This window comes from Neophocaena asiaeorientalis, unplaced genomic scaffold, assembly GCF_003031525.2.
Source record: "Neophocaena asiaeorientalis asiaeorientalis breed wild unplaced genomic scaffold, Neophocaena_asiaeorientalis_V1.1 scaffold117, whole genome shotgun sequence".
NCBI classification, from domain to species: domain Eukaryota; kingdom Metazoa; phylum Chordata; class Mammalia; order Artiodactyla; family Phocoenidae; genus Neophocaena; species Neophocaena asiaeorientalis.
In genome coordinates, this window is record NW_020173951.1 from 1,306,968 (window position 1) to 1,332,673 (window position 25,706).

The 25,706-nt window shown below is 38.3% G+C and overlaps 1 protein-coding gene and 1 pseudogene across 6 annotated transcripts in view; one reads left to right on the plus strand and one right to left on the minus strand.

The window, feature by feature from the left end:
• The window catches only part of LOC112404753 (dnaJ homolog subfamily C member 9 pseudogene), a 40,231-nt pseudogene extending 30,897 nt beyond the window's left edge, over positions 1–9,334 (minus strand).
• SLC4A7 (solute carrier family 4 member 7) overlaps positions 1–25,706 on the plus strand; it is a 124,462-nt gene that overhangs the window by 31,371 nt on the left and 67,385 nt on the right. For all 6 annotated transcript variants that reach the window (XM_024752861.1, XM_024752859.1, XM_024752856.1 and 3 more), the window contains exons 2-3: positions 10,170–10,251; positions 14,413–14,559. In XM_024752861.1, the coding sequence (XP_024608629.1) occupies positions 10,170–10,251; positions 14,413–14,559 (229 nt within the window). The remainder of the gene's footprint in view (positions 1–10,169; positions 10,252–14,412; positions 14,560–25,706) is intronic.

Below are 25,706 nucleotides of genomic sequence, written 5' to 3' on the forward strand. Positions count from 1 at the left end.
AGTTCTATATTTTAAACCTGAATTTTTTAATCGTTCTCAAAGTGCTATTCAGGGACCCCTGCCAGTCCCTGAAATCCTTTCAGAGGATCTGCAAGATCAAAATTACTTTCATAATAATACTGGGACACTACTTGCCTTTTTCCCCTGGGTTGAAGTTTGTGCGGATGGTGCGGGAGCAGTGCTGGGTGAGACTCAGGGAGGCACCAGGCAGCACCACCAGGCACTCTCCGTTTAAAAGCAAAACAAAACTGTTCACTGAAGTAAAGAATGTCCTTGATGAAGCAGTAAAAACTTATTATTTTGTTAAATCCGAGCCTTTGAGAATACATTGCTTTAATATTCCAAATGACAGAATAGGAAGCATGCATAGAAATACATCTGTATACTGAGGTACGGTGGGTTGTCTGGAGAAAAAGCTCTGGTGTGTTTGATTGAATTGTGAGCTCCTCTAGCTGCTTTTTTTTTCTCAGGATGCCATTTTTACTTGAAAGAACGGACAAACTAACTATGGTTATTCGGACTTGACATTTGACAGATATTTCCTCAGAAAGAAATGAAGTGAGTCTGTCACTTCAAGAAAAACAACTCATGGTACTTGCTACTAATGATAATGAGTCTAGCTTTCATAAAACAAAATTATAATTTTGAAAAACGTATCTGTTCTCAACACTTAAAACTTATGAGATTATTGATAATATTAACAAATGTGATTTTTAAAAATATTGTATAATGAAGTGTGAAATTTTACAAATGGATGAGAGATCCATTCAAAGTATATGATAGACCAATGGATTTTAATGTAGCAGTATGTAAAACATTCACTTGAAATGGTTGCAGATTCCACCTTGCAACCTAACCTTTAAGAATGACTACTTGTTGGGCTTCCCTGGTGGCGCAGTGTTTGAGAGTCCGCCTGCCGATGCAGGGCACATGGGTTCATGCCCCGGTCCGGGAAGATCCCACATGCTGCGGAGCGGCTAGGCCCCTGAGCCATGGCCACTGAGCCTGCGCGTCCGAAGTCTGTGCTGCGCAACGGGAGAGGCCACAACAGTGAGAGCCCCGCGTACCGCAAAAAGACCTTAAGAATGACTACTTGTTGAGTTTGGTGACACATCAGAGAGGAATATCCAGTCACCTGAAAAGAGTATAAGGACACTTCTCCCTTTTCCAATAGAGTATTTGTCTGAACTTGGATTTTTTTCATATCTTTCAACCAAATAACAAATCATATGAGATTGATTACAGAAGTAGATATGAGAATCCAATCATCTTCTCTTAAGTCAGATATTAAGAGATTTGAAAAAATGTAAAAGCTATTCTCACTAAATCTTGTTTTGTTTTTGAAAATTTTTTTAACTAAAATGTTATTTATGTTAACACGTAATGGCTTTATTTTTAAAAATGAATTTAAATAAATATTTTAAAGTTTTCTTAGTTTTACTTCCAATATCGTTAGTATAGATGGTAAACTTTATAAACAAAGGCCCTTTGAGGTCTTAAGTAGTCTTTAAGGGTGGAAAGAGATCTTGAGTCCGAAGGTTAGAGGGGTGCTGCTTATTTCCTTTTCCCTTTTAGCTGTTATCCATATGAATCCTTAATTGGGAGTAAAATGATAATTAAAGCCACAATATGATTTATTAATCCTGTTATTAGTATATGGTTACAATAAGTTGGTATAAATATAGTAATGATAAAAAGGCAAAACTCTCTTCAGGCGAAAATATATTTGGATCTTTCCTGAATTTAAATGAAATTAAGAGCTAGATTTAACTATGTTGTTGAAAATTTATTCTCTAAAAAAAAAAATACACACACCCATTACATATATCCTTAGTGTATGCTTTCTTTTGAATTAATTGTTATAGAAAGGTTTCAGTTGAAAACTGGTTGCTACATTCTTCTTTTGGTATTTTCAGTTATAACTAAATGTGTGTATTACTTGTCAGATCTCTTATGCTCTGACCCTGCGTAAGTGGTAGTTATTAGCTTGGAAGATTAGGTAACTTAAAGGACCCTGATTGGTTGTACCATGAAAGCAACTTAGAGGGTTCATCTGTGTAAAGCCCAGTGACCTAAATCAGCTATGTCCTCACTGCGCCTGGACTCTGCAAGGGACTTGATGCACTACACTATCAAAAACAAGGCATTTATATACCACTATGGAAAGATTTCGGCTGGAGAAGAAGTTACCTGTATGTACCCAGTTATGATCTTGTGTTTTATTTACGAACAAGTTTGAATCTTTCAGAGTTTAATAGTGAAGCTTGAAGAAATGTCGGGCTTACTAGCACTGGCTTAGAATAGTATCATCCTCTGTGTCCTTGGCTGTGGAAGTCATCTGCTGAAAGGAGTAAATCCTTGTGTTGTATTAACAATGTTTGTAGCATTTTTATTATTCTATAGAATTCATTTTTTGATTAGTTAGTATTACTTGAATGAGGCTTTAAGCAGTTTTATATGGCTAAGATACTAGGAAAGAAATTACTTTGTCTTAATGGTTAAATATGTTTTGAAGCTAAACTGAAGTATTTGATAACTGAAATTACATGGTTAATAATCATAATTTATGGGAGGTGTTACTTTTGGGCTATAGCCATATGTCTTATAATGAAGAAATTACTTTGTGATAGGGATCTTCTGATGCTGTTTTAATAATGGATTTTGTAAACCTCAGGTGTCAGAAGAGGATAATAGCCTAGGTTTATGACTTTATTGTTAAATAATCTTTTAACACTTCTTTCCCCCAATATGCCTTTGGCATGTTAATGTCTCATTTTTATCATTTGACCAAGACAGTACAAATTGTGAATTTTGGCTTTTCAGGCAGGATAAATGACTATGAGAGATATTGGTAAGACCTGTTTGATACAAAACTTAGATTAGATTTTGGTGGGAATTCCTACTAGTGAATTGAATTTTGATTTTATCATGTGTTGGTGCTGGGCTTTTTTGTTTATAAACTGATTGATTAAATTCCAAACTGTTGAGTACCTATCTGTGTTTAAGCTTTAATTGTGTTCATAAGGAGGCCTTAAGTGTATCCAATATAAATTTTTTAGCCCAGTGTCTTGTCCTTTGGAATATACACAACAGTCAATGAGTATTTAACCAAGGCCCAGGCCCTGCTTGATGCTGAGGAGACAGTGGTGAGTAAAATGGACATGATTCCCTTCTTCTTGGAGCTTATTGTTCAGGCTGGGAAACAGTTAAGCAGCTAGTTACATAAATATATAATTACAAGTTTTAATAAATACTATAAAGTACTGTGTATTCTCAGCCTGTATTACAGTGACCTTGGTCTCTTGTCTCCTGGATAAAGAACAAGTCCCTTAAGCTCTGTGGGGTGTGTGTGTGTGTGTGTGTAAAATGAGAAGATTGAAATGGAAAAGTAAAACCCATCCATACCTATGAGTCTGTGAGACCTCATTTATTCATCAGGAGTGGAGAAGATAATTCATTTACGCCTTGATTTCTTATCATGGGGAGCCCTACCTTAGCTGTAAATTAACTGATAAGCTGGCCATTTGATTATATTACAGTTTTTTATTCACTGATGTATCCTCAGTATCTGGAATGATGCTCAGCACATAGTGTACATACACTCAGTAGATATTTGTTAAATGAATGGATGAGTCCAAACTCCTAGTCTTTATTTAAGGAAATGAGACTTTTTTTTATGGTCCATCAGATTCATGCAGTCAGGGGTATTAACCAGGGAAAGAATAGGCAAATAGACCATATTGCTGAGGGATTCCCTGGTTTTTTCTTGTCGATTTTTGGTAAAAAAAATTCAATGGAATTCTAAAAATACCTAGCTAACGATAACCCCGGCTGACCGAAATTGGGGAATTTTGACAGAATACCTGCTAGACCTTCTGCTATAAAACATCTACTGGATCTTTGTGTATGTGTGTTTTTCCTTTTGTGCAGAATGCCTGTGCTTTTCTATACATTTTAGTTACTGATAAAGTTGAGGTAGTTTTTTTAAAAGCCCATTTCAGAAGTAGATTTTATTATTATCCTCATTTCTGTTAATCAATTTATATATACTCGATAACCTAAAGTAAGTGATTCCTATGTGTTTTTTGGTGTGTGTGTGTTGAGTTAGAACTTGGAATGAATATAAGTATCTCCTCATAGCAAGAGTGCCATAAATATTTGTGATTTATAATTTCAGATAGACCCTAATGAGGCTTTCCATTTGTCCATGACTCTTGTGCTTTGTAATGAAGTTTCTGACAATAGTGTTTCACTAATAATCTTCTTTATTATTGGAATCTGTCAATTGTGAGTTTTTACACCTCACACTTCTTTGAGTTCTCTTGCTCTTATATTCTTTGACCTCTTCACTTTTTCCCTTTGTAACTTTTTCTTAGGGTGTGTATTTAAAATAAAAATTTCTGAAACTTTGTGTTCCAGTATCTGAATCTATCCAGTTCCTCCTCTGGTGACAAAGCATTTTTCCCAGGGTTTTAAATTTTTTTCTGTCGGAATCACATGATTGCCTGAGTTTAAAATTTGTCATTTTAAATTGCTTTAATTTTCCATATACCTTTTACGTCTCTTCCACCTATTTTAGAGTAATGAATCAATCAAAAAATGCCAAGTGAATTCTTTAGAAACTATGAATATCATTCTTTGGCTTTTTATTTTGTGAAACAGTATTCACTGATGATTTCCCCTTTTACCTGGATTAGGAAAGATTATTTGCTTACCCTTAAGCGTTTTGCCCATAAATTTAAAGTTTTTTTAATATTAAGTTCAACTCTTGGTAGTAGGTGGGATAAGATTGGGAATTGGCAATATTTGGAAGAAATAGATTTAGGGTTGCTTGTAATGCAGTGAAAGTATATAGTAACTTTACAGTGTTTTCTTGTGAATTGGAATGTATATTTCATTTTCTGAAGGATTAGAACAATGTGAATGAAGTGAGAGTGGTCCCTATAAGGCCTCCTAAAATGGTTAAGGGCAGGAAGCAGCCTCTCTTGAAGAGCATTTTAAATATATATAGCTTAAGTCTGTAACATAACTGAGGACATAGTGTGCAGACTGGCGTGCAGCAGAATCACACAGAGGTTATTGAAAATACGGGTGCTTGGGCTCCACCTAAACTACTGGGTCAGCACTGGGCACAGGAAACTGAATTTTAACAAACTCTCTAGGTGTGTCTGAATTTATAATATATCATAAAATCTGAAAATCTCTTAAAGTAATACAGTTCTAGATCCTTATGAGAGTTAGTTGCCTTCTCTTGGCATTTCATCCTAGATGCTTAGGAACGCATTTCCTATGAATAATTCTCCTATACAACCACAATACTATTTCAGGATATATTTTGAATCTTCATATCAGTGTTAATTAGGAAATTAATAGGTATTTGTTTCTGTAATTGTTAAGACTTTGCTAATTAATCTAGTTTTAAAGCTGTATGGTAGATGAGAAAGCATTTTTAGTCTCCTTATTTAGATTCAGTAAAATGTGGGCCTCTTCTGTGCTTGTGCCCTTGTGCTTGGCACACTCACATGGCACCTCGCCTCACAGCTCTTTCAAGGGCAAGTAACACTTGTAGATGAGGACCAAGTAGATAGGTGACATGGCTTTCAAAAGATTTTATACTTGTCTACCTCTGTGTTCACATGGTTAAAATAAATCAAAGCAATATAAGAAAAACAATAAATCCAGAAGTCAGAGGTAACCAGTTATACTGTTTGCTTGTATGTCCTTTCAGTTTCAGTGTTCATTGTGTAAATTCAGATATTCCTCTTCTAGGGACTTTCTTATACAGAAAGTAGTATGCTGTACGTGTGGTTCTCTACCTTGTGTGTATTTCATTTTATAATAGGTCTTAAATATTTTTCATGTCAGTATATAGCATCTTAATTTTTTTTAGTAGCTTGGTATTCCATCAAATACATTGCCATTCCTCTTTTAAGGGCCCCTGGGGATGGTTTCCAGTCTTTTCCAGTTACAAGCTGCAGTAAATAACCTTGCACATTTGTTATTTCATATAAAGAGAATTTAAACTTTCTTAGTGATCTTATATAGATAATTCTTAAATCTGTTGTCTTCTGTGTTGTAGAGCAGTTGTATTCTGGATAGTTACCTTATTTTATAAATAAAAAATTGAAACCAAGGCAAAATAATTTTCTTAAGATTAGAGTGAGTCAATCTTGCATTGGTATACTTAGGGTGCCTTTTTATTCTTCCGTGTATTTGAGTTTTCCCAGTGCCTTGGCTTTATTTCATTTTAGGTAGGCTTTATAAGGACTGGCTTGTGTGGCTTACTCATCTGAGGTTAGGAACGAAAACATTTTGATGTCAGGGGTGGCTCTTTGCTTTTGCTATTTTTAGTTTTCCACTATATTCTTGGAGTTAAAAAATGAAGAAGAGTTTTTTCTAGATACAGATTTAAAAGTAACTGACACATTAAATTGAAACTTGAATTTATTCTTTTTAAAAATTACCAAAACTACATTTTTATTGTTAACAGAAAATTAAACACTACAGGGTTGTCTGTTTCTGCTTCCCCAGCCATCCGTGTGACACAGTGTCAGTGGTTTGATGTTTAACCTTTTAAATATTTACATGTATTTTTTACATCTATTTCAAAAAGGAACTCAAATAAAATTGTACTTTATATAGTGTCTTAACTAGATCTATATTTAGAAACATGGCTTAAAGCTTATCCTAAGGTGATAGAATTAAAAATGCAGTGTTTTTTCAGAAGTGTATTTCTACCTTGAAACGTCAATCCCTTCATTCTGAGGGATATATTTATCCCTCAGAAAATATATATATTTTCAATATATAGCCATATGCACCTGCATATTTCGATGAATTACTTGTAATATGTTGAGATGGGCAATGTGTGTGCCTTTCTGATTCATGTTTCACAGTTGTTGAAAAGTAGATAATGTTTTTAAGGGAAGGGAGAAATGCAGATACCCCCTCCCTGTTTTTTGTTTGTTTGTTTGTTTTAAACAGTGTTGTGTTGTAAATTTTCCAGACTTCAAAAATTTTAACCTTAGTTTTTTCTACAAGTTACGCATGAAAGCATTCTCATTGAAAACCCAAACAGTAACAATAAAATTATATATTCACTTGGCTTTGAGTCACTTACTCCAGGCTTCAAAGAGGGTATCTAAGGAGAGCAAGGTGAGTGGACCATGAGAAAATGAATAGATGGACATCCTCTTTTTTACATGCCCCTTTTGGCACACGTGGCAGTATTTTTCTGTGATAGATGTTTACAGGTCAAAGAGTATGTGTATTTTAAATAAATATTGTGAGCTTGCCCAACTTCAGCTGTTTCATAGTGTTAGCTGATTAGTGTTAGTACATCTAAACATGTAAGTACATCTGCATAGGAATAAAAGAGGTTTTTTTGTTTGTTTGTTAAGGATGAGAGATAAGTATATTGTTTTGCTTCCTTGGCAGTTGTGTTGAAACGAAAGTTTGGAATGGGAGCAGTTAATCCCTTTTAGAATACACAGTGTGCTACCTCTTGGATCATACAACATCTGTGTCTTTTCTTTGAGAGGCAGCTTCTTTTTTGTACCTACCTGTGCATGCTTAGTGACTAAATAGCATGACATTATTGGAGGAATGGTTTTAGAGTGTGGCATGCTTAATGGATGGTAATGATTAGTTCTTCATTCTTGTATGTGTGTGTGTGTTTCCTACTTTAGCCTTTCCTCAATATTAAGGGAGTGTGACTGCTGTGAGGTAGGTTACCACACATACAGCTGTCTCTTCTTTCTTAGTCTACTATATGAAAATGTATAATGGTCTACACAGCCTGTTTCCCAGTCCTTTAGATGTAAAGCCTTAGCAAGTCATTTAGCTTCTGAGTTTCCTGTATTAAATTGAATCCCAGTCCTTTAGAGTCATATACAAGACCTCTTGATATCCAGGTCTATTTGATTCTACAGTTTGGATATCTAGCCTTCCTTCAGAAAGTAAGTTTGGATATTGAGATCTGCATTTTCTTAATATACTGTGTCTGTTTCTGAGTTTTCGGGTAGCAAATATGAGGGTTTGGATAGTAGGGAATATATTTGAAAATTTAATCAAATTGATTCAGTTCCTGAGTTTTAAGATATAAGAATTAAGACACTGAGAGTTTGGATAGCAAGGAATAATTGTATATGAATTTATTTTGTATGCACTGAAAAAAAAAACCTATACCCAAAAAGTAAGATATTTTAAGGTCAAGAGTTAGAGGAGACCTTAAAAGATCATTTTACCCAAACTCCTGTTTGATCCTTTCTAAAACAAACTGGCCCTCCAATTGATGCTTGGACATGGAAAGTGGTGAGAAGCTGACTGCGTTATATGTCCTTCTGGTTTATTGTTTTAAGTGGAGAGGAAGTGCTAGGCAGTGAGCAACCACGGAGACCATGGGGAAAAATAACTGTCATCTGATGGATAAAATAACTTCCTTCTAGAAAACTGATAGTGGAGTACTATAAAGTTATCAATTAAAGCGTAAAGACCATGAAAGAGAACAAATTAGATTAGTTCTTTTCTTTCTTGAAAGCTGTTGGGGTTTTTTTCCTCTTCTCCTTTGGGAGGTTTGTAGTACTTTGCTTCTTTCTGAGGAGGAATATCATTCATTTCCAGTTGCCCATCTTTTGCCTGCCCTGAATGGCTGATTAGGTCATCTACCTCTTCATCAAGCCCTGGCTCCTTTCTGCTCATTTCTGTGTTTTTTTAGCCTCTTCCTGGGCCATCCTTTCCCTTCCGTTCATCTCTTGCTTTGATCCTTTGACAGAGGCATTGTGGGACAGGATTTCTCCAGTATGAATGCCTTGCCAAATGAGGTTCCATATTCTGGGTTCCTCTGTACTACACACATGCACACTCCACAAACTGATCCATGTCACCCTTGAAGTTCAGATAGGCCTTTGTCACATCAGTCTGCTCTTCCTCAGAACCTTTGTCTATCTTTTCAGAACCTTGAGTGTCCTCCTCCAGTGTGTGTCCTAGTCCCAGGTTTGGTTGAGTACAGCGGAGTCCTTATCCACTGTCCCCTGCTCATTGTACGCTGCTCTCTCGTCTTTGTCACTTAAGATGGAACAGACTTCCCTGAGGAACTGGAAGTGGCAGGTGCTGTCCTCCTCATCACTCTTGCCCACTGAGTCTGGGTGCACCTGTAGGGCCACCTCATGGTGGCTCTGCTGGCCATGCCCATCAGCAGTGAAGGTCTGTGAGGCTGCAGAGCCCTGCTGGGCATGAGGCCAGTGTGAGCCACAGCTCACATTAAGACCTCTGAAGGGAAGGGGCTTCGTCCATCTGTCTCAGTGACGCAGGATCTTGTACATACTAAGTTCATAATAAGTAGTTAATGAGGATTGTATAATGTTCTTTTGAAAGTTAAGAAGTTGAGAAGGGAAATTTAAGCTAAAATTTTCTTTTAAAAATAGTCTGTGTAGTGTTTTACAGTAAATATGGTTAGTCTTTTTGTTGAGCTGAAGAATGGAACAAAATTGTAAAGGTTGACTTCCACAACTCAAAGCTGGACTCTGCTTAGAGGTTACATTTTGGCATGGCTTTTCCTTTGTAGAGAAATAAAAAGTGCATATAACTTTGATTGTTTCTTGGTAACTTATGAGTGAAAGTGATACTACATGTTAAGTCTATGGGCTTATTTTTGATCATTATATGTTTAACCATAATCCAATCCAATATCCAATGTAGCTGAGCTAATAAGCGGGGTGGTTTTTTTTTTTTTTTTTTTTTTTGTTTAAGAGATCCAAGGGCCAAAAAAAAAAAAAAAAAAAAAAAAAGAAGAAGGAAAGAAAAGTATTCTATATTGATATCTAAGGGTTTCCCTCATCCCCAATTTTCTTTAATTTCTGATCTGGAGGGTTGTTCCATTGAAGTGAGTATGTGTACCAGTTACCAGTAACTTCCATAGAAGACCAGTGAAAAATCTTTGTCATTTCAGTTCTTTCCATGAGATTTTTGAATGGTCTTCTGTGGAGTAAAAAAAAAAAAAGCCTATAAACATACTTTTGAAAGAATACAGTTAGCTATATTACGAATTCAGTTCTTTGAGAGGAAGGCAATCTGTTACATATTTTTGGCTGTCTCAAATAACACACCCTATTAAGTAGGTCCTCAGTATATATTGATTTCATGAGTGAATGGGAATAATTTCTTTTTAGGGTCCCGATGAAGAAGCTGTTGTAGATCTTGGCAAAACCAGCTCAACTGTGAACACCAAGTTTGAAAAAGAAGAACTAGAAAGTAAGTTTGTTTAAAATAACTTGATTAGCAGGATAAATTACTAATGAATGTTTGTTAGTGTCCTTCACCTATTATTTGTTGAAATATTTGTTGTTGTCATTGTAGAGCATACATTTAGAAGAGTGTTCAACACTTTTCTAAATATAGTTTAAAGAAGAATAATACAGCAAAACCCCATTTAACCACTACTCATATCTGCAAATAGAACATTCCCTGAAATATAAATATCAGAATGCTTTTCAAACTTTACTGATGGTTACCATTACTTATCTTGGAAATTGAAATGCCACAATTATAAAATGAGTTAATTCTTTAATTGTTTTTCTAACAGCCTGGGTAATTTGAATTATGAGCAAACTATAGCGTGCCAGACTAATAAGCCACAGTTATGACTAGTTGTCATCTAAATGTTCGTTTTATATGTCTGTTAATCAGCCTTTTAAAGTACTTATGAAAACCTCAGCATAGAATTGTGTAGCAAATGAGTTATTTGCCAATCTGTTTTCCTGAGCCGGAAGAAGTCCTGACAAATGGTTTTTTTGTTTCTTTCTTTTTTTTGAAATAATTTTAGATTTACAGAAGAGTTGCAAGGGTAGTACAGAGTGTCCCCTGTATACGTTTCACCCAACTTTTTCTAATGTTAACATTTTATTTAGGTGTAAGTTTATGAAAATGAAGAAATTAACATTGATACAATACTACTAACTAAACTACAGATTTTATTCAGATTTTACTAGTTTTCCCACTGATGTTCTTTTTCTGTCCCAGGATCCTGTTGAACAGCTCAGGTTGTGATAGGACACTTAGTTGTCAGGTCTCCTTAGTCTCCTGTAATCTATGACAATTTCTAGATCTTTCCCCATTTTTCATGACCTTGACATTTGGAAGAGTAGTGGTTAGATACTAATAGAATGTTCCAAAATGTGGGTTTGTCTAATGTCACACTGTGACATTATAATCTCATAGCCCAGATCATGGGTATGTGAGGAGCATACCACATGTGATGTGCCCCTCTCACCTGTGGACAGGTGTTATTGACATAACTTAGCCTGTTATCGACATAACTTACCCTGTTATGTTAACCCTGAACACTTGCTTAAGGTGGTGTTCGTGGCAGATGTTTTGATAGACTTATTTTGGGGTCTTTTTGAGACCTACATTTTTGAGTTAAAGTCTTCTGTGACAGCTGAATGGGGCCATTGCTTTACAAAAAGAGGTGGAAAGAGACACAAATAAGTGTTCTCCACATTTGCTTCCTGAAATGGAAAAAAACCCCATTTTTTTAAAGTAACCTGTGTATCTAGTGTATTTATCAGTTGATGGTATTAGCCCTTGGTGTAATTAGCCCTTGGTATAACAGCCCTTGGTGCTCTGTAAAATAAGAGAAGTAACAGGAGACTAGCATTGTTAACTACATGAACTTATACATAATTCTTTTTTTTTTTTTTTTTTTTTTCCCGCGGTACGCGGGCCTTTCACTGTTGTGGCCTCTCCCGTTGCGGAGCACGAGCAGGCTCAGTGGTCATGGCTCACGGGCCCAGCCACTCCGCGGAATGTGGGATCTTCCCGGACCGGGGCACGAACCCGTGTCCCCTGCATCGGTAGGCGGACTCTCAACCACTGTGCCACCAGGGAAGCCCCATAATTCTTTTTTATCATAGTAAATTTTGTATACTTTTGTGTATGTTACTTTTTTTCCTTTTTGGAAAACTAATACTAGCAATACTCAGAGATACTGCAGGTTTGGTTCCAGACCACTGCAATAAAGTGAATATTGCAGTAAAGTGAGTCACATGAATTTTTTTGGTTTCCTAGTGCGTATAAAGGTTATGTTCATGCTATATTGTAGTCTGTTTAAAGTGTGACTAGCATTATGTCTAAAAAACAATGTACATGCCTTAACTAAAACATACTTTATTGCTAAAAAATGGTAACCATCATCTGAGCCTTCAGCAAGTCATAATCTTTTTGCTGGTGGAGGGTCTTGCCTTGATGTTGGTGGCTGCTGACTGATGAGGGTGATAGTTGCTGAAGGTTGGGGTTGATTTCTTAAAATAAGACAACAATAAAGTTTGCCACTTTGATTGACTCCTCCTTTCATGAATGATTTCTCTGTAGCCTGCAAGGCTGTGTGATAGCATTTGACCCACAGTAGAATGTCTTTCAAAATTAGAGTCCTCTCAAACCCTGCCTTTGGCTCTGCTTTATCAACTAAATTTATGCAATATTCTAATCCTTTGTTGTCATTTCAACAATCTTCACAGCAACTTCACCAGGAGTAGATTTCATCCAAAGAAACCACTTTCTTTGCTCATCAGTAGGAAGCAAGTTTTATCATGAGCTGGCAGCAATTCAGTCCCATCTTTAGGCTCCACTTCTAATTCTAGCTCTTTTGCTGTTTCCATCACATCTGCAGTGACTTTCTCCACAGAAGTCTTGAACCCCTCAAAGTCATCCACAAGGGCCGGAATCAGCTTCTTCCAAATGCCTGTTAATGTTGATATTTTGACCTCTTGCTATGAATCATGAATGCTATTCATGGCATCTGGGAAGGAATGGTGAATCCTTTCCAGAAGGTTTTCAATTAACTTTGCCCAGATCTATCAGAGGAGTCACTATCTATGGCAGCTATAGCCTTCAAGACCTGAAATTTGAAATGACTCGTTGATCCATGAGCTGCAGAATGGATGTTGTGTTACCAGGCATGAAAACATCATTAATCTCTTTGTACATCTCCATCAGAGCTCTTGGGTAACTAGGTGCCTTGTCAATGAGCAGTAATACTTTGAAAGGAATCTTTTTTCTGAGCAGTAGGTCTCAACAGTGGGCTTAAAATATTGAGTAAACTCTGTTGTCAACAGATGCGCTGTCATCCAGGTTTTGTATAACCTATAATGGAAAAGAATCTGAAGCTATACACGTGAAACTAACACAATATTGTAAATCAACTAAAGTTAAATACAAAAGAAAGAACGAAGGAAGGAAGACAGTATATATAGAGCACAGGCAGAATAGACTCAGCATGACTCTTAAGGGCCCTAGGATTTTCAGAAGGAAGGAAGGAAAGAAGGAAGGAAGGGAGGGAGGGAGGGAGGAAGGAAGGAAAGGAAGGAAGGAAGGAAAAAAAATACATATATAGAGCACAGGCAGAATAGACTGAGCATGACTCTTAAGGGCCCTAGGATTTTCAGAAGGAAGGAAGGAAAGAAGGAAGGAAGGGAGGGAGGGAGGGAGGAAGGAAGGAAAGGAAGGAAGGAAGGAAAAAAAATACATATATAGAGCACAGGCAGAATAGACTGAGCATGACTCTTAAGGGCCCTAGGATTTTCAGAATGGTAAATGAACATTGGCTTCAACTTCACGTCACCAGCTGCATTGGCATGCATGTCCTTTGAAGCTTTGAAGCCAGGCATTGTCTTCTCTAGCTATGAAAGCCCTAGATGGCATCTTCTTCCAACAGAAGGCTGTTTTGTCTACATTTTATCCAGACCAGTAAAACTTTCTCCTTATCAACAGTAAGGCTGTTTCACTTTCTTATCATTTGTGTGTTCACTAGAGTAGCACTTTTAATTTCCTTCAAGAACTTTTCCTTTGCTTTTACTTCTTGGCTGTTTGGCACAAGGGGCCTGGCTTTATGCCAGTTTCAGCATGCCTTCCTCACTAGGCTTAATCATTTCTAGCTTCTGATTTAAGGTGAGAGATGTGCGACTCTTTCACTTGAACGCTTAGAGGCTGTTGTAAGGTTTTTAATTGGACTAATTTCAGCATTGCTGTGTCTTAGGGAATAGGGAGGCCCAAGGAGAGGGAGAGAGATGGGTGAACGGATGGTCAGGGGAGCAGTCAGAACACATACAACATGTATCGATTAAGTTCACCATCTTATATGGGCATGGTTTGTGGTGCCTCCAAACAATCACCATAGTAAATCAATGATCATGGGCCACCATAAAAAATATAATAATAATGAAAAAGTTTGAACCATTGCAAGAATTACTGTCAAAACATGACACAGAGACAGGAGGAGAGCAAATGCTGTTGGAAAAATAGTGCTGATACATTGGTTCAATGCAAGGTTGCCACAAACCTATTTGAAAAAAACACAGTATCTGTGATGTGCAATAAAATGAGGTCTGCCAGTAATGTTTCCGAACATTTTACCAGGTCATCGAGCTGTGTATATAGGTGTCCACGTCCCATTTAGTAAGGAGAGTCGCAGGCGTCACAGGCATCGTGGACACAAACATCACCACCGGAGAAGAAAAGACAAAGACTCAGACAGAGAAGATGGACGGGAATCTCCTTCTTACGGTAAGAGAATGGAAGGTTCTCCATTAACAGTTTAAGGTTCTTTCCTGGAAAGTTTTTTTTTTTTAATTAAATATTTCCTTTTTAAAATTGTATTTCTGCTATAACTCAGACACAGTATATGCATTGAGGAATACTAATTGAAGTAAGAATATTTTTTCTACAAGAAAAATGCTTAGTTGATAGGTTAAGATCTACTTAGGATGAGTGAAAAAAGTAAGGGGCTTTGGTTTCTTTATTGTATTCCAGCCTTGGAATTGTAAATGTTGAGTATTGACACTTAAAATGCAATTTAGGAGGGTTTTTAATTTCCTTTTCTCTATTATATATTTCACAGTTAACATATGCAATGAACAAATATCTGGAATCCTTAGGCTCCTGGAAGAGATTGAAAAATTTTTTTTCATTCTTAAATACATTTTTTGCCAGAAGATTTTTATCCATAAAGCAGGATTACTTGGTTATCTGTGCAGAAAAGAGTGCTTTGATTTAATAGTATTGTCTTCAGAAGGACAGAAGTTTTGTTTGAAAGCAGAGCAATAAAGAAGTGCCAGTAGACAGAGGAAATGATGGGAATCTCAGAAGGCAAAAAAGGCATATGGTAGAGGAAAATGAATTATTATCTGATCATAAAGATTAGTAGTTATTTAAGTGCCCCTGAAAGCTGGAAAGGCGAGAGCCCAAAAAAATAGCTGTGCGGCTTGAGCAGGACATTGCACTCAGTTGACATGTAGGGCGTCACTGGTTTTTTAGGACATCGTGGCCCATATGGCCATCTACGCCATAGGTCCTAGTGTGTGCATTTTCGAGGAGCCATGTGAGCTGCACCCCCTCAGGCACTTGTGTGCTGTGCTGAAGGAAAGTTCTTTTGACGAGGTAAAGAGGGAAAGAATTACTGTGTATACTACAGCTTATGTCATGATCATAAGAAAGAAGATACTGATGGCCTAGTAAAATATTAAGTGCCAGTTCTTTGCTAAGTATTCCACCAAGCCCTTGACAACGTGCTTTGACTTAACCTTCTCAGCAGTTTTAAAAAATTAAAGATAGGTATTATTGTTTTCATTATATAGATGGAGAAATTTCAACTTAGGCTAAATGATGGGAATCTCTTAGCCAGTACTAAGAGATACTGATGGCCTAATAAGCTATTAAGTGGTCATATAGCTAAAAAAAATATGTCGCTGGTGAAGGAAAAATCAGTAATTTTAGAAAGCATCGTTAGTGGACTTTGATGACATTGGTAGTTGAGAAGTATTTTGCTGTTATTTTGTGAGTGGATCAGTATGCTTCTCTATTTCATTCTGAATAAAAAGGCACACCATATTTTTTATAGGAATGCGGCTTACTAGACTGTAAGTATGTTTATATGTTCACCTGGCTAGGTGGTTTAATGTTCAAGCTGAGGTCTGAAATATGAAGTCTAAATATAGTGGTTTGAAAATAAATTTGGTGGAGAAAATATTTGTAACTTTTTCATAGAGTAATTATGCCTAGAAAAGTTTTATGCCACAGAATTGGGTTTATTTTGGTTTTAACTCCAATCTGTATCCCAGAAATTGCTATGAAGTCCCTTCTTTCTTCCCCCCACTCTCCAAAAAGAGATTACACAGGTGTTTTGCTTCTGGACATGATGGAATAACAGGAATTGAATTTGCCCTCCAATTTTAAACACTTAGAAAACTGCACAAGATATATGAAACAGTAATTTTCAGACAGTGGACAACAGACAGCATAGGATGCTGAGCTCTGAGAGAGGGGAAGCAAGTGAGATGACCCTTGTGGTCCTGAGTTCATCCCTGTGAGACAGTTTCCAGGCCACAGCATGAGGAACCCAGACAGAGTGTAGCAGGCTCTCAGAGTTGAGGAGACAGTTTAGAATTTGGGGAGGCCTAGTAGGTTAGGATTTAAGATGTAGAGTGCTAGAGAGTAGAGAGCTACACACAGAGAGTGTTCTAAAGGTCTGAAGAAGGGTCCTTTTAAATCTTTGGCTGGGTACTAGTCTGGGTATGTGTGACAGGAAACTACCTGAGGCTTGATAAATAGCCACCAGAAAGCAGTATGGTAAACAATTCCTGGATTTCACACAAAGACTGAGAATAGGATGTGTTCCCACCAGTCAGAGTGGAAAGACCTTGTGACATATAGGGCATTAGATAGAGGTCTCAGAAGGGTATTGCCTTAATAGTAGGTCTAAATTAGTTTTACACTAAAGGCTGCAGTGGATCTGCTAGAAAAAAAAAATTTGAAAGCAGGTCTTGAAAGAATTAAACTGACTTCAAGTATCTGCATGCTGGAAGAAAGTCTGGTACTACTAAAAGAAATACAGTAAAACCTAGCACCTAACCATGAGAAATGCACAATATCTGACATCCACAAATTATTTGGAATATAATGAAGTAGGAAAATAGGCATAACCAAGAAAAAAATAAATCAACAGAAACAGATCCAGAGGGAGGAGCTTCAAGATGGCGGAAGAGTAAGACGTGGAGATCACCTTCCTACCCACAAATACATCAGAAATACATCTACACGTGGAACAACTCCTACAGAACACCTACTAAACGCTGGTAGAAGACCTCAGACTTCCCAAAAGGCACGAAACTCCCCACGTACCTGGGTAGGGCAAAAGAAAAAAACAGACAAAAGAATAGGGACGGGACCTGCACCTCAGGGAGGGAGCTGTGAAGGAAGACGTTTCCACACACTAGGAAGCCCCTTCACTGGCAGAGATGGCGGTGGCGTTGGGGGGCAGGAGCTTTGGAGCCACGGAGGAGAGCACAGCAACAGGGGTGCAGAGGGCAAAGCGGAGAGATTCCCGCATGGAGGATCGGTGCCTGAGAGGCTTGTCTGCTCACCCACTGGGACGGGCGGGGGCTGGGAGCTGAGGCTCGGGCTACGGAGGTCGGATCCCAGGAAGAGGACTGGGGTTGCCTACGTGAACACAGCCTGAAGGGGGCTGGTGTGCCACAGCTAGCCAGGAGGGAGTCTGGGAAAAAGTCTGGAGCTGCTGAAGAGGCAAGGGACTTCTTCTTGCCTCTTTGTTTCCTCGTGCGCGAGGAGAGGGAATTAAGAGTGCTGCTTCAAGGAGCTCCAGAGACGGGCGCAAGCCGTGGCTATCAGTGCAGACCCCAGAGACAGGCATGAGACGCTAAGGCTGCTGCTGCAGCCACCAAGAAACCTGTGTGCAAGCACAGGTCACTATCCACATCTTCCCTCCTGGGAGCCTGTGCAGCCTGCCACTGCCAGGGTCCCATGATCGAGGGACAACTTCCCTGGGAGAAAACACGGCGTGCCTCAGGCTGCCGCAATGTCATGCTGGTGTCTGCCTCCGCAGGCTGGCCCCACACTCTGTACCCCTCCCTCCCCCAGACCTAAGTCAACCAGAGCCCCCAAATCAGCTGCTCCTTTAACCCCGTTCTGTCTGAGCAAACAACAGACGCCCTCAGGCGATCTACAGAGGCGGGTCCAAATCCAAAGCTGAACCCTGGGAGCTGTGTGAACAAAGAAGAGAAAGGGAAATTTCTCCCAGCAGCCTCAGGAGCAGCAGATTAAATCTCCACAATAAACTTGATGTACCCTGCATCTGTGGAATACCTGAATAGACAACGAATCATCCCAAATTGAGGAGGTGGATTTTGGGAGCAACTATATATATATTTTTTTCCCTTTTTCTCTTTTTGTGAGTGTGTGTGTGTATGCTTCTGTGTGTGATTTTGTCTGTATAGCTTTGCTTTTACCATTTGTCCTAGGGATCTGTCAGTCCATTTTATTTGTTTGTTTGTTTAGGTTTTTGGTATAGTTTTCAGCACTTGTTATCATTGGTGGATTTGTTTTTTGGTTTGGTTGCTCTCTTCTTTCTTTTTTTCTTAAAAAAATTTTTTAAAATCTTTTTTATTTTAATAACTTTATTTTCTTTTACATTATTTTATTTTATCTTCGTCTGTCTTTTTTTCCCTCCCTTTTATTCTGAGCCATATGGATGACAGGCTCTTGATGGTCCAGCCAGGTGTCAGGGCTGTGCCTCTGAGGTGGGAGAGCCAAGTTCAGGACACTGGTCAACAAGAGACCTCTCAGCTCCACGTAATATCAAAGGGCGAAAGTCTCCCAGAGATATCCATCTCAACGCCAAGACCCAGCTCCACTCAACGACCAGAAAGCAACAGGACTGGACACCCTATGCCAAACAACTAGCAAAACAGGAACACAACCCCATCCATTAACAGAGAGGCTTCCCAAAATCATAATAAGGCCACAAACACCCGAAAACGCACCACCAGACATGGACCTGCCCACCAGAAAGACAAGATCCAGCCTCATCCACCAGAATACAGGCACTAGTCCCCTCCACCAGGAAGCCTACACAACCCACTGAACCAACCTTAGCCACTGGGAACAGACACCAAAAATAATGGGAACTACGAACGTGCAGCCTGCGAAAAGGAGACCCCAAACACAGTAAGTTAAGCAAAATGAGAAGACAGAGAAACACACAGCAGATGAAGGAGCAAGATAAAAACCCACCAGACCTAACAAATGAAGAGGAAATAGGCAGTCTACCTGAAAAAGAATTCAGAAAAATGACAGTAAAGATGATCCAAAATCTTGGAAATAGAATGGAGAAAATACAAGAAAAGTTTAACAAGGTCCTAGAAGAACTAAAGAGCAAACAAACAGTGATGAACAACACAATAAATGAAATTAAAAATTCTCTAGAAGGGATCAATAGCAGAATAACTGAGGCAGAAGAACAGATAAGTGACCTGGAAGATAAAATAGTGGAAATAACTACTGCAGAGCAGAATAAAGGAAAAAGAATGAAAAGAATTGAGGACCATCTCAGAGACCTCTGAGACAACATTAAGTGTGCAAACATTCGAATTATAGGGGTCCCAAAAGGAGAAGAGAAAAAGAAAGGGACTGAGAAAATATTTGAAGAGATTATAGTTGAAAGCTTCCCTAAAATGGGAAATGAAATAGTTAATCAAGTCCAGGAAGCACAGAGAGTCCCATACAGCATAAATCCAAGGAGAAACACACCAAGACACATATTAATCAAACTATCAAAAATTAAAGACAAAGAAAACATTAAAAGCAGCAAGGGAAAAACAACAAATAACACACAAGGGAATCCCCATAAGGTTAACAGCTAATCTTTCAGCAGAAACTCTGCAAGCCTGAAGGGAGTGGCAGGACATATTTAAAGTGATGAAGGAGAAAAACCTACAACCAAGATTACGCTACCCAGTAAGGATCTCATTCAAATTTGATGGAGAAATTAAAAGCTTTACAGACGAGCAAAAGCTGAGAGAGTTCAGCACCACCAAACCAGCTTTACAACAAATGCTAAAGGAACTTCTCTAGGTAGGAAAACAAGAGAAGGAAAAGACCTACAGTAACAAACCCAAAACAATTAAAAAAATAGTAATACGAACATACATATCAATAATTACCTTAAAGGTAAATGGATTAAATGCTCCAACCAAAAGATATAGACTGGCTGAATGGATACAAAAACAAGACCTGTATATATGCTGTCTACAAGCGACCCACTTCAGTCCTAGGGACACATACAGACTGAAAGTGAGGGGATGGAAAAAGATATTCCATGCAAATGGAAATCAAAAGAAAGCTGGAGTAGCAATTCTCATATCAGACAAAATAGACTTTAACACAAACACTATTACAACAGACAAAGAAGGACACTACATAATGATCAGGGGATCAATCCAAGAAGATATAACAATTGTAAATATTTATACACCCAACATAGCATCTCAATACATAAGGCAAATACTAACAGACATAAAAGGTAAATTGACAGTAACACAATCATAGTAGGGGACTTAGCACCCCATTTTCACCAATGGACAGATCATCCAAAATGAGAATAAATAAGGAAACACAAGCTTTAAATGATGCATTAAAGAAGATGGGCTTAATTGATAATTATAGGACATTCCATCCAGAAACAACAGAATACACATTCTTCTCAAGTGCTCATGGAACATTCTCCAGGATAGATCATATCTTCTTGGGTCACAAATGAAAACTGGGTAAATTTAAGAAAATTGAAATCGTATCAAGTATCTTTTCCAACCACAGTGCTGTGAGACTAGATATCAATTACAAGACAGAATCTGTAAAATACAAACACATGGAGGCTAAACAATACACTAATAACCAAGAGATCACTCAAGAAATCAAAGAGTAAATCAAAAAAAATACCTAGAAACAAATGACAATGAAAACACCATGACCCAAGACCCAAAACCTATGGGATGCAGCAAAAGCAGTTTTAAGACGGAAGTTTATAGCAATACTATCCTACCTTAAGAACAAGAAATATCTCAAATAATCAACCTAACCTTACACCTAAAGCAATTAGAGAAAGAACAAAAAAACACCAAAATTAGCAGAAGGAAAGACATAATAAAGATCACATCAGAAATAAATGAAAAAGAAAGAAAGGAAACAATAGCAAAGATCAATAAAAATAAAAGCTGGTTCTTTGAGAAGATAAAATTGATAAACTATTAGCCAGATGCATCAAAAAAAAAAGGGAGAAGACTCAAATCAATAGAATTAGAAATGAGAAGAGAGAAGTAACAACTGACATTGCAGAAATACAAAGGATCATGAGAGATTACTAAAAGCAACTATATGCCAATAAAATGGACAACCTGGAAGAAATGGACAAATTCTTTTTTTTTTTAATTAAAATATTTTTTTTTTTTTTTGGCTGTGTTGGGTCTTCATTTCTGTGCAAGGCCTTTCTCTAGTTGTGGCAAGTGGGGGCCACTCTTCATCGCGATGCGCGGGCCTCTCACTATCACGGCGTCTTGTTGTGGAGCACAGGCTCTAGACGCGGAGGCTCAGTAGTTGTGGCTCGCGGGCCTAGTTGCTCTGCGGCATGTGGGATCTCCCAGACCAGGGCTTGAACACGTGTCCCCTGCATTAGCAGGCATATTCTCAACCACTGTACCACCAAGGAAGCCCTGGACAAATTCTTAGAAATGCACAACCTTCCGAGACTGAACCAGGAAGAAATAGAAAATATGAACAGACCAATCACAAGCACTGAAATTGAAACTGTGATTAAAAATCTTGCAACAAACAAAAGCCCAGGACCAGATGGCTTCACAGGTGAAATCTATCAAACATTTAGAGAAGAACTAAAACCTATCCTTCTCAAACTGTTCCAAAATATAGCAGAGGGAAGAACATTCCCAAACTCATACGAGGCCACCATCACCCTGATACCAAAACCAAACAACGATGTCCCAAAGAAAACTACAGGCCAATGTCAGTGATGAACATAGATGCAAAACTCCTCAACAGGATACTAGCAAACATAATCCAACAGCACATTCAAAGGATCATACAGCATGATCAAGTGAGGTTTATCTCAGGAATGCAGGAATTCTTCAATATACACAAATCAGTCATTGTGATACACCATATTAAGAAATTGAAGGAGAAAAACCATATGATCATCTCAATAGATGCAGAGAAAGCATTCGACAAAATTCAGCACCCATTTATGATAAAAACCCTGCAGAAAGTAGGCATAGAGGGAACTTTCCTCAACATAATAAAGGCCATATATGACAAACCCATAGTCAACATCGTCCTCAATGGTGAAAAACTGAAGCCATGTCCACTAAGAACAGGAACAAGACAAGGTTGCCCACTCTCACCACTATTATTCAACATAGTTTTGGAAGTTTTAGCCACAGCAATCAGAGAAGAAAAAGAAATAAAAGGAATCCAAATCATAAAAGAAGAAGTAAAGTTGTCACTGTTTGCAGATGCCATATACCTAGAGAATCCTAAAGATGCTACCAGAAAACTAGTAGATCTAATCAATGAATTTTGTAAATTAGAAGGATGCAAAATTAATGCACACAAATCTCTTGCATTCCTATACACTAATGATGAAAAATCTGAAATTGAAATTAAGAAAACAGTCCCATTTACCATTGCAACAAAAAGAATAACATATCTAGGAATAAACCTACCTAAGGAGATAAAAGACCTGTATGCAGAAAATTTAAGACACTGATGAAAGAAATTAAATATGATACAAATAGATAGAGAGATATACCATGCTCTTGGATTGGAAGAATCAACGTTGTCAAAATGAGTATACTACCCAAAGCAATCTACAGATTCAATGCAATCCCTATCAAACTACCACTGGTATTTTTCACAGAACTAGAACAACAAATTCACAATTTGTATGGAAACGCAAAATTGAGAATGAAAAACGGAGTTGGAGGAATCAGGCTCCCGGACTTCAGACTATACTACAAAGCTACAGTAATCAAGACAGTATGGTACTGGCACAAAAACAGAAATACAGATCCATGGTACAGGATAGAAAGTCCAGAGATAAACCAATGCACATATGCTCACCTTATCTTTGATAAAGTAGGCCAGAATATACAATGGAGAAAGACAACCTCTTCAATAAGTGGTGCTGGGAAAACTGGACAGCTACATGTAAAAGAATGAAATTAGAACACTCCCTAACACCATACACAAAGGTAAACTCAAAATGGTGTAAAGACCTAAATGTAATGCCAGACACTATAAAACTCTTAGAGGAAAACATAGGCAGAACACGCTATGACATAAATCACAGCAAGATCCTTTTTGACCCACCTCCTAGAGAAATGGAAATAAAAAGAAAAATAAACAAATGGGACCTAATGAAATTTGAAAGCTTTTGCACAGCAAAGGAAACCATAAACAAGACTAAAAGACAACCCTCTGAACGGGAGAAAATATTTGCGAATGAAGCAACTTGCAAAGGATTAATCTTCAAAATTTACCAGCAGCTTATGCAACTCAGTATCAAAAAAGCAAACAACCCAATCCAAAAATGGGCAGAAGACCTAAATAGACATTTCTCCAAAGAAGATATACAGATTGCCAACAAACATATGAAAGAGTGCTCAACATCATTAATAATTAGAAAATGCAAATCAAAACTACAGTGGGATATCTCACACTGGTCAGAATGGCCATCATCAAGAAATCTACAGTGCTGGAGAGAGTGTGGAGAAAAGGGAACCCTCTTGCGCTGTTGCTGGGAATGTAAATTGATACAGCTAGTATGGAAAACATTATGGAGGTTCCTTAAAATCTAAAAGTAGGGGAGGAACCAAGGTGGTAGAGTAGAAGGACGTGCTCTCACTCCTTCTTGGGAGAACACCAGAATCACAACTGGCTGCTGGACAATCATTGACAGGAAGACACTGGAACTCACCAAGAAAGATACCCCACATCCAAAGACAAAGGAGAAGCCACAATGAGACGGTAGGATGGGTGCAATCACAGTAAAATCAAGTCCCATAACTGGTGGGTGGGTGACTCACAGAGTGGAGAACACTTATACCACAGAAGTCCACCCACTGGAGTGAAGGTTCTGAGCCTCATGTCAGGCTTCCCAACCTATGGGTCTGGCAACAGGAGGAGGAATTCCTAGAGAATCAGAATTTGAAGCCTAGTGGCAATTGACTGCAGGACTTTGACAGGACTGGGGGAAACAGAGACTGCACTCTTGGAGGGCACACAAAAAGTACTGTGTGCATCGGGACCCAGGGGAAGGAGCAGTGACCCCAGGGGAGAGTGAACCACACCTACTTGCTGGCGATGGAGGATCTCCTGCAGAGGCAGGGAAGGGGGGTTGTGGCTCACCGTGGGGACAAGGACACTGACAGTAGAAGTTCTGGGAAGTACTCCTTGGCATGAGCCCTCCCAGAGTCTGTCATTAGCCCCACCAAAGAGCCCAAGTAGGCTCCAGTGTTGGGTTGCCTCAGGCCAAACAATGAACAGATGGTGAACCCAGCCCCACCCATCAACAGTCAAGTGGATTAAAGTTGTACTGAGCTCCGCCCACCAGAGCAACAGTCAGCTCTACCCACCACCAGTCCCTCCCATCAATCGTTTAGCCTCATCCACCAGAGGGCAGACAGCAGAAGCAAGAACTGCAATCCTGCAGCCTGTAGAACAAAAACCACATTCACAGAAAGATAGACAAGACAAAAAGGCAGAGGGCTATGTACCAGATGAAGGAACAAGATAAAACCCCAGAAAAACAACTAAATGAAATGGAGATAGGCAACCTTCCAGAAAAAGAATTCAGAATAATGATAGTGAAGATGATCCAGGACCTCAGAAAAGAATGGAGGCAAAAATTGAAAAGATGCAAGAAATGTTTAACAAAGACCTAGAAAAATTAAAGGAAAAACAGAGATGAACAATAAAATAACTGAAGTGAAAACTACACTAGAAGGAATCAATAACAGAATAACTGAGGTAGAAGAACGGATAAGTGACCTGGAAGACAAAATGCTGGAATTCACTGCTGTGGAAGAGAGTAAAGAAAAAAGAATGAAAAGAAGTGAAGACAGCCTAAGAGACCTCTGGGGCAACATTAGATAAAACAACATTTGCATTATAGGGGTCCCAGAAGGAGAAGAAAGAGAGAAAGGACCAGAGAAAATATTTGAAGAGATTATAGTTGAAAACTTCCCTAACATGGGAAAGGAAATAGCCACCCAAGTCCAGGAAGCGCAGCAAGTCCCATACAGGATAAACCCAAGGAGAAACATGCCGAGACACATAATAATCATATTGGCAAAAATTAAAGACAAAGAAAAGTTATTGAAAGCAGCAAGGGAAAAACGAAAAATAACATACAAGGGAACTCCCATAAGGTTAACAGCTTATTTCTCAGCAGAAACTCTAGAAGCCAGAAGGGAGTGACATTATATACTTAAAGTGATGAAACAGAAGAACCTACAACCAAGATTACTCTACCCGGCAAGGATCTCATTCAGTTTCGATAGAGAAATCAAAAGCTTTACAGACAAGCAAACTGTAAGAGAATTCAGCACCACCAAACCAGCTCTACAACAAATGCTAAAGGAACTTCTCTAAGTGGAAACACAAGAGAGGAAAAGGACCTACAAAAACAAACCCAAAACAATTAAGAAAATGGTCACAGGAACATACATATTGATAATTACCTTAAACGTGAATGGATTAAATGCTCCAACCAAAAGACACAGGCTTGCTGAATGGATACAAAGAAAAAGACCCACATATATGCTGTCTACAAGCGACCCACTTCAGACCTA